The 10,074-nt window shown below is 36.8% G+C and overlaps 3 protein-coding genes across 3 annotated transcripts; all 3 read right to left on the reverse strand.

Annotated features, from left to right (window-relative positions):
• Window positions 1–579: 579 nt before the first annotated feature.
• Window positions 580–2,000, reverse strand: LOC139120785 (E3 ubiquitin-protein ligase TRIM71-like). Its single transcript, XM_070685336.1, has 2 exons — window positions 1,251–2,000; window positions 580–690 (listed from the first exon to the last, which is right to left on the reverse strand). Exons 1-2 carry the CDS (start codon window positions 1,998–2,000, stop codon window positions 580–582), a joined length of 861 nt encoding a protein of 286 aa, XP_070541437.1.
• Window positions 2,001–2,071: 71 nt separating this feature from the next.
• Window positions 2,072–3,487, reverse strand: LOC139120786 (E3 ubiquitin-protein ligase TRIM56-like). Its single transcript, XM_070685337.1, has one exon. The coding sequence runs from the start codon at window positions 3,485–3,487 to the stop codon at window positions 2,072–2,074; it is 1,416 nt and encodes a 471-aa protein (XP_070541438.1).
• A 4,163-nt stretch (window positions 3,488–7,650) lies between these two features.
• Window positions 7,651–8,583, reverse strand: LOC139120787 (tripartite motif-containing protein 2-like). The gene has a single exon (XM_070685338.1). It carries the CDS (start codon window positions 8,581–8,583, stop codon window positions 7,651–7,653), a length of 933 nt encoding a protein of 310 aa, XP_070541439.1.
• Window positions 8,584–10,074: the final 1,491 nt, after the last annotated feature.

Raw genomic sequence — 10,074 nt, forward strand, 5'->3', positions numbered from 1 at the left:
GAGGACATGGTTGCCAAAGCTTTGTTCCATTTTATTCAACATTGAGAACAAAGGTATTTGAAGAGATCATGTTGGGGTTGACAACTGCAGTGCCAGTAGATTGACATGCTTGCATTGAAAGCCAAGCGTAATAATCTTCAATTTGGAGAGAAATAATGAAATTCTTCTTATTAACTAATTTTGATTTGCATGAAGGACTCTAAATGACAAAACTTTGTATATATCAGTATGCATGCACAGGCAGTCTATATCCCAGATGTCCTTGTAAACCTATATATTAATGACACCCACAAATATCTTTCTGAGTAGTATTCAATAGGAAATAAAAGTTTTAAAAGCTCCAACTATTGTTGGGATGTATAGTATAATAAATTTCGGGTGCATGATGGATATTATCTTATAGCACTGATGTCTCTTTGAGAGACAAAAATTCTACGAAATGTATTATTTATCAATAGTTTGAATTTCTATGACATGTTTAGAGTCCATAGCAAGGTTGTTACTTTTCATCCGAATGTTAGTTACTCCATAAAATGTGATGTCTGTCACTTTGTCTCCTTCTTCAAGTGACGCTGTTTCTTATTGTACAAACACTTTGATGCAGTGGTTGTCCCTATCAGCTACAACCACCCTGCAAGGTACATCGTCTGTCAGTGCTACACCGTTGGGATAGTCCAGCCCATCTTCATCCTATCAATGCGACAAACAAACCTGCCACTGATCTCGAACTTTAATAAAGAACTAGGGTGATCAGTAGTAACATAGATATATTTATCATTTCAATGGACAATTTCCTTGGGTAAGCCAGTGTACGCTCTTCACATGTGCAGGCAAAGGAAAACAGATGCTGGTCAGCCCAATTGAATACATGGATGCGCTTATTCCAGTGGTCTGCCACAAATACCATCCCAAGTTTTCCTATCACAATACCAAAGGGCAAATCGAATTCCCCCCGACCTTTACCCTTAGACCCAAATGACCTAAGATATTTGCCGCATGGGGTGTAAATCTTCACACAGGGCCCATCCAAGTCTGTCACGTAGACATTGCCATCTGAGGGGCTAATGGCTATGTCTTGAGGATCTTTTAATTCATTGTTACCAAACGTTCTTCTGACGTGTCCATTCTCATCACTGACAACTACTTGCTTATTATTATTATCTAGAGTGTAGTATGTATTATCATCTGATATAGCTATGTCGCAAGGACTGAATAGCGTCTCAAACTGTTTGAATTCCAAAATTTCTTACATATGCCCTCTTTTGTGACGATTTGTAACCTTTATTGCTCCTATCAACACAAACAATATCATTGTCAACATTCATTGCCACTGCACAGGGATTTCTGTACTGTCCCCAACTGGTTCCTTCACAGCCAATCGTCATTACTAAGACTTTGATGACAGGTATGATGACAGGACAGCCTAAGGGTACATCTCCAAGTGTGATGGTAATTTCGTATTTTCCTCCCATTTGACCATATATTGTAACTTCGTAAGTACCATTCATGTCGCAAGATGCACTCATTTCTTCACAGGCTCCGTCAGATTTTCTTACTTTTGCTTTCAGTTGTTGTTTTGGGAAGACTTCGTTTCCTGTGGAATCTCTGGTTGTGATCAGAAGGTCTGCAGAGTCACCTTTCAAGAGTCGTTTTGGAATATTTTCATTGGTACACTTTGAGATGTCAACGTCTGACACCAGATATCCCAGAATTACATTCACAGAAAATTCAGTACTTTGTTTGACTACAGCTTCATCACGATTCGTCTGCAGTTTAGATCCCTTGGTAATGAGTTGCTCAAAACGCTTACCGACATTTTTTTTGGTTGAGAGAAGTTGAGCAGCGTTCCCATGATGCATCAATGACATGATGTAACTGCATGCACTCTTGATGTTACCATGTTTCAATTCAAGATCACAAATATCAGCAGCGGCTCTGTCAATTTTCATTTGGTGTTTCAGTTCCTCTATCCTGCTTTGCTCCTCTCTCTTTACTTTCATGATGATCCGTTCTGCTTTCTCTCTCACTTTCATTTCTTCTCTGCGGCAATATTCTGTAAGATCACTGTCTGTCAGCTGAGCCAATGATTTGTCTTTTCAACTTTCTGATCTTCCGCTTTCACTTTGCTAACCACGGCTTTCATCTCTGTACGGGTCTCGTCATCTTTCAAGTCTCTGTGTACATGTTCTGATTTGAGGTATTTAGCGATGCCGCAGTTTGCACAGCCAGGTACCTGACAGGTTTCACAGTAGAATTCAATTTCATTCTTGGGATGAATGCCACAATATTCTGCTGCTTGAAGTACATTTGCACCTGCTGACTTTGTCGTTTCAAAATCTACAATGGTCATAATTGTGTGTGTCCATGTTAATGACAGATTTCTATGAACGTTAGTACATATGCTGTCACAGAGGTACTGTTTGCACTCCTCACACCTGTGAGTGGCTGTGTTCTCTTGGCAACCTTCGCACTCAGTCTCTGCTTCCTGCATAGACTCCAGTCGCGACTTGAATATCTCAATCAGATTGCCCTTCAAGGTTTTAATTGCTGGCACTTCTCCAACATGTTTATATTGGTCTCTACACTCACGACACTTTAGAGATCCAGTTTTCTCAATAATTTTGTATTTGTTTTTCAGCTCGTCGATTAGTCTCTGCTCTATTATTTTTGTTTTGTTGATGATTTCTTCTGCTTTCATTCTTACCTTCCTTTCTTCTCTGCTGCATCGTTTTGTAAGATCAATGTAGATTTGGTTGGCCAGGATTTTGTTCTTTTCAGCTTCCTGTTCTTTCACTTTCAGTTTGTTAACCATGGCTTTCAATTCTGTAATATACTCATCTGCTGCGTCTTTCAAGTCTCTGAGTACATGCCAAATGTGATGTCCGAAATGAGAGGCACAGGTTCTACAGACAGATACCTGACAAGTTTCACAGTAGGATCTAATCTTCTTCTTGGGATGACTACCACAATATTCTACCACTTGCAGCGTTTTTGGACCAGCTGACTTTGCTGTTTCAAATTCGGCAATGGTCATAATTGTATGTGCTCGTGTAAGTAAAAGATTTCTGTGAACCTTAGTACATGTGCTGTCACAGAGGTACTGCTGGCACTCCATACACCTGTGAGTGGCTGTGTTCTCTTGGCAACCTTCACAGTCGATCTCTGCTTCCTGCATAGACTCCAGTCGCCGATTGAATATCTCGAACTCAAGTTGCCGATTAAATATGTCGATCAGATTGCACATGAAGAAGTTGTCTTTCATTGCTGGCACTCCTCCAACAGGAAGCTGGTATTGCTGTCGACATTCTGGACAGTGTAGCATGTTTTGAGATCCAGTTTTCTCAACCAGTGTGACCAAACACTTCTCACAGAATGTATGAAGGCATGGTAGAGTTTTAGGAGATTTGAACTTTTCCAGACAGATTGTACAACAGAGCAAATCTTCACCAACTTCTTCCAAAAACTTTACTTCTGAAGCAGTGGCCATTTTGCATATGTCTGTGCAAATACTAGTCAACTGTTGGACATAAATACCAACTGAGTCAAAAAGGCCATCTATCTTAATATTTAAAAACCATACATTGTTTGATTGTAAGTTTTGAACCAGACAAAATAATTAAAGTTAATCTTCGGCATTGTTGCTTCTACTTTGCCATTTTGGAATAAAATATTTCAGTTTTTCATTTCTATTTTTAATGATGTTAAACAGGCATAAATATAGGTTTGCATTTCTTTTACCATTTTATTTCAGAGAAATTTTATTAAGTAACCACAAATTCAATAAAAAACACGATTGGAACTTAGTCAAATTTTGGATAATTGGATGGTGAAGTAATGCCGATTTAATCTACAAATGTAATCTCATCTGCTTTTCTTTTTACATTACACACTTGTTTTTATGAGTAATTTGTATCATTGCAACATTCAACTATCTGGCACCTAACACTTTTGAGAAATTTAACAAATATGAAATCCAATTATCCCAAATTAGTTCCAATCGTGTTAAAAGCTATAAGCTGTGTGATTTGCATGAATCCAATGGACTGCCCGATAACAATGGACAGTTTAATTACAACAGTGCGACAGCTCTTTTCATTTTAGGGTGTGAGATAGCCTTCCTGATGATTATTTGATGAAAATAGAATCTCATAGATTGTTGTATAATGTTGTCAGACCATGTACATAATTAGTCAGTACACTGGTCAAGAGACCAAAACATAGAGTAAAGGCAAACATTTATCTCATCATCTTGATACTTGTAGTTTTTAGCACTTTCATTTCTGTATGTTTCTTGATCTTGCTGTATTGATGAAGTGTTCAATTTTAATCAAACACTGTATAAAGTATCTTCAGCAAGATGAGTGGTTCTGATGGATCATATGGCTCAAACACTTTTAACCAAAGTTCATGTGCTGTATGAGTACATGTCTTATTGGTGTATGTCTGAGTTCAGAGGTTATTGCTATAACAATGCTGTGATGGAGTGGTCTTTTGTTGCAAACGAGTTTGTTATACCTCGTGACATGATAACAAAAACTGATGCTCAATATTATGTGGGTTGTATCAAATTTAATTGCCTGATTTGGAGGAACGGTGACATCAGCAGAATGCAAATTTAGACTTTACTCGGCAGTCACATGTTAAATGTGTAAATATCAAATTGCTGTATATGTCATTTAGAGGAAATTTATGTCAAGGTTTGCTTTCAGTCACAATAGCAATGAAACCACATGTTTTATACATTTTATTTTAGTTTGCACCAGGGTTTCTAATTATGACATGACTTCCTTCAGATTTGTCCAAATAATTACAAAAACTTACATCTTGGAATTTTTAAGGCAGCTGCGATGTGCCACATTTGATCAAAACTCTTTCTCTTAAAGTGCCTGTTATAGCTTTCAAATTTGGTAGGTTCCCCTGGTTTTTTTTACCTATTCAGCCTTGTCAAAGTGATGATGAATGTGCATTTTTATAAACCAATTTTATTGTCTGTTGTTAGGTACAATGCGCCGGGCCCAGATATGCTTACGGGCCCTCAAACTTTTACAATACGCTTTTGGCCTATACCACTTGTGGGGGCTCATTTTGAAGCTTATGGAGTATTTAAAGGTTTTACCACTTTGTATTTTGAAAATTAAACATTTTAGTTTTGCCCAGAGAGTTTATACAGGGACTGTCGCCATTTTGAATTTTAAATGTAGGTGAATTATGGATATGAATATTGGGCAATTTGTTCTGTAGTCTTGTCTCTAGTCTAATCTTGATATAGAATGGGAATAAGTTCTGTAACGAAAATTTGGGCAAAAGTTTAAATCTTTCGATTTTAAGGCACAAACTACCTTTAATGAAAGTGAAATATCTTCTTACCTCATATATCACAGCTTTCATCTTTGGTTTGTAGATGTAAAGAGATGACATATTCTAATGATTGTAATCATTATGTAATTTACATATGAAAATTCTTATTCTCAATTTGCCATATTAATTAAAAAAATCTTTTTCCTGAAGCTTTATCCAATATCTGTACACTAGTCTGAAGATTCCTGTTCATGACTTCATTCAGAATTTTCTTTTTGCCATTGCCATTCAAATGTTTCTGAAATTATATTTTTGACAGTACTTATAGAACTGCTTCAGGTCTCTTCATATTTGTATGCTATGTGTATAATTTCCTGATTCAGCTTGTAGCTTCACTTTGCTGTATGTATAACATTGCAAGCTTATAGATATCAGTCAGAATCTGTTGTCATGATTATCTGTCTGTATATATGTATGTATGTCTCGTATAAATGTATGTCTCATGTGCATGTCCCTCCACTTCAAAAATTCTACAACAACTGCACGTACCACCGTAATATTTGGAGTTAAGATGCATTATGTGTTGTAGATGAAATTTTTATAATAATTAATAGTTTGGACCAAACAATCTGAAATGAACATAAAATTGTTAACATAGTCAAAAATCAGAAATTCAGTAACAATCGGCCCAGTTCCTTCAAAGATAAGCATTCACATAAGAATTCCTGGTTTGAATTGTTGTTAAGGTGAAGGGCGACGAATTCGGACGCGCACACGCTTTAGAACGTTTCTGCGCAGATTTAACTCCAGCCTGCCGCAAATGGGTTATTTTGTAGCGTATGTATTTAACATCACCTGTCATTGTTGAAATTGCGCTTTTACCTAATTTTTTGACCCAGTGTCTTAGAAATACATGTGACCTATAACCTTGTCATATTTTGACCCCCTAGGAAGCTGGTTTTTATTAAATATGAGCGAAAAATTAACATTTCTCTCCCATTTATATGGCGCAAATTACCCATTCACCTAGAGATATTGTAAAAAGTAACGTGGTGACACCCTTTTATTAAAGATGTAAACTAAATGGTATTATGTCAGGAGTTTATTCGCCAAGTTTGGTCAAAATGTCACCATTCAAAGCGACAGGAAGAAAGTTCGAAAATTATGTAGTGATATAATTTCGATATCGTCATTTTGTAATCGATACTTATATTAAAATTTCTTTACAAACATCATGAAAACTATACATTCGATAGATATGGATCTTAAGTCTTGGTATTTATTAAAATTAACTCATTTGCTAAGCGTTTTATAATTGCTTTCTTTAGTTTAAGTGAATTATATCATTTTTATTTATTTCTAACGACGCCATTTTAACGTCCGTTTCCATGGAAACGAGCGTGGTGACCCCCATTTTTTATTTCATTTTTGCACTTGCACAACTTCCAAGGATATTTGTGCAAAGTTTCAAGAAAATGACACCACAACTTAATTTTGACGTAATTCGTAGTACTTCACCTTAACTAGCAAAAACTTTGCATATTAGTAAATTTCTGACATCTTTTCTGCTATTTCTTCCAAAAACCTATCTCTCAAATTTCCTTGAGGTTGGATCCCACCTGGAGAATGTTTCAGCTTAAAGTAGATTGTGCTGTCATGAGAATAAAAGCACTGAACTAAAGTTTGCACCGCTTTTTTCAGTTTCGAGATCTTATTCTCTTTTAAATTTTATAATCAGACCACTTGGGTAGATGTGCGTAGGAGGACATGATTGCCAAAGCTTTGTTCCATTTTATTCAACTTTGAGAACAATTAAGGCATAATTTTGAAGAGGTCATTTCGGGGCTGACAACTGCAGTGCCAGTAGATTGACAAACGTGTATTAAAAGCCAAGTGTAATAATCTTCAATTTGAAGAGAAATAATGGAATTCTTCTTATTAACTAATTTTGATTTGCATGAAGGACTCTAAATGACAAAACTTTGTATATATCAGTATGCATGCACAGGCAGTCTATATCCCAGATGTCCTTGTAAACCTATATATTAATGACACCCAAAAATATCTTTCCGAGTAGTGTTCAACAGGAAATAAAAGTTTTAAAAGCTCCAGCTATTGTTGGGATGTATAGTATAATAAATTTCAGGTGCATGATTGATATTATCTTGTCACACAGATGTCTCTTTGAGAGACAAAAATTCTTCGAAATGTATTATTTATCAATAGTTTTGATTCTCTATGACATGCTTATTTTCCATAGCAAGGTTGTTACTTTTCATCCGAATGTTAATTACGCCATAAAATATACATGATGTCTATCGCTTTGTCTCCTTCTTCAAGTGACGATGTTTCTCACTGTACAAACACTTTGATGCAGTGGTTGTCCCTATCAGCTACAACCACCCTGCAAGGTACATCGTCTGTCAGTGCTACACCGTTGGGATAGTCTAGCCCATCTTCATCCTTATCAATGCGACAAACAAACCTGCCACTGATCTCGAACTTCAATAAAGAACTAGGGTGATCAGTAGTAACATAGATATATTTATCATTTTCAATGGACAATTTCCTTTGGTAAGCCAGTGTACGCTCTTCACATGTGCAGACAAAGGAAAACAGATGCTGGTCAGCCCAATTGAATACATGGATGCGCTTATTCCAGTGGTCTGCCACAAATACCATCCCAAGTTTTCCTATCACAATACCAAAGGGCAAATCGAATTCCCCCCGACCTTTACCCTTAGACCCAAATGACCTAAGATATTTGCCGCATGGGGTGTAAATCTTCACACAGGGCCCATCCAAGTCTGTCACGTAGACATTGCCATCTGAGGGGCTAATGGCTATGTCTTGAGGATCTTTTAATTCATTGTTACCAAACGTTCTTCTGACGTGTCCATTCTCATCACTGACAACTACTTGCTTATTATTATTATCTAGAGTGTAGTATGTATTATCATCTGATATAGCTATGTCACAAGGACTGAATAGCGTCTCAAACTGTTTGAATTCCAAAATTTTCTTACATATGCCCTCTTTTGTTACAATTTGTAACCTTTTATTGCTCCTATCAACAGAAACAATATCATTGTCAACATTCATTGCCACTGCACAGGGATTTCTGTACTGTCCCCAACTGGTTCCTTCACAGCCAATCGTCATTACTAAGACTTTGATGACAGGTATGATGACAGGACAGCCTAAGGGTACATCTCCAAGTGTGATGGTAATTTCGTATTTTCCTCCCATTTGACCATATATTGTAACTTCGTAAGTACCATTCATGTCGCAAGATGCACTCATTTCTTCACAGGCTCCGTCAGATTTTCTTACTTTTGCTTTCAGTTGTTGTTTTGGGAAGACTTTGTTTCCTGTGGAATCTCTAGTTGTGATCAGAAGGTCTGCAGAGACACCTTTCAAGAGTCGTTTTGGAATATTTCAATGGTACACTTTGAGATGTCAACGTCTGACACCAGATATCCCAGAATTACATTCACAGAAAATTCAGTACTTTGTTTGACTACAGCTTCATCACGATTCGTCTGCAGTTTAGATCCCTTGGTAATGAGTTGCTCAAAACGCTTACCGACATTTTTTTTGGTTGAGAGAAGTTGAGCAGCGTTCCCATGATGCATCAATGACATGATGTAACTGCATGCACTCTTGATGTTACCATATATGTTTCAATTCCAGATCACCAATATCAGCAGCGGCTCTGTCAATTTTCATTTGGTGTTTCAGTTCCTCTATCTTTCTTTGCTCCTCTCTCTTTACTTTCATGATGATCCCTTCCGCTTTCTCTCTAACTTTCATTTCTTCTCTGTGGCAATGTTCTGTAAGATCACTGTCTGTCAGGTGAGCCGTGGGCTTTGTCTTTTCAACTTTCTGATCTTCCGCTTTCACTTTACTAACCATGGCTTTCATAGCGTTAACACAGGGATGGCAGCCGTTTTGAATTTTTCAATATTGGTAAATCTTTGGCTATTTGTTTCTGTTGTACCAAAATTTGCACGGTGACCCCTGATTTTTATTCTCGATTTTGAAAGAAAATAGTTGGTATATTCCTTAAGGAAAGTATGAGAAAACATGGGGCCCGGGGGCACCGACGTCCTTTGTACCTCCTTACTGTTTATTAATTGCCATAAATGTGAAATTTGGCAAAAAGTCAAATTGTTTTGACATAAATGAAAGTTATTTGAACTGGTTGGTTACCGGTCCAGCATAAGTTCAAGTGTGGATTCTAAGTATCAACAATCTTGATATGAACCATTGACTAAAAAACATTTGCTTGTTACACTCACCACACTTGTACTTAGTATTTGGAGTGTACACCTATCTACAATACAATGATAAAAGTTTGGACTCTGTAGGTCAACAGTGCATCTTTAATGTATGAGACTAAATAAGCTTACCCCTCAAGTATGTATAGGCCAAAAACAATATTTAATTTTGAATTATGTAGTGCAGGGAAGGACATACAATATGGTGAAAAGCAAACTAAATATAAAAACTGAATATACAATTATATGGAAATGTTGTTTTACAGTCATGAGTATCTGGTGTGTGCCGAGAGACAAATATTAAAATTGGACAGTATCATCCTGACCACAGTTTGTCTGACTGGTTGTTTCCTTCTGATTTTCTGACACGGTGATAGGTACAAAATATTATGCGATTCACGATAGTTATACAACATAACTTGCATTTTGTTCATAGTAGAACTGAGTTTTACATGTAAGATAACTTTCTCGTAAACTGTAAATTCTGGCTTCTGGC

Source organism: Ptychodera flava, chromosome 20 (assembly GCF_041260155.1).
Source record: "Ptychodera flava strain L36383 chromosome 20, AS_Pfla_20210202, whole genome shotgun sequence".
NCBI classification, from domain to species: Eukaryota; Metazoa; Hemichordata; class Enteropneusta; family Ptychoderidae; genus Ptychodera; species Ptychodera flava.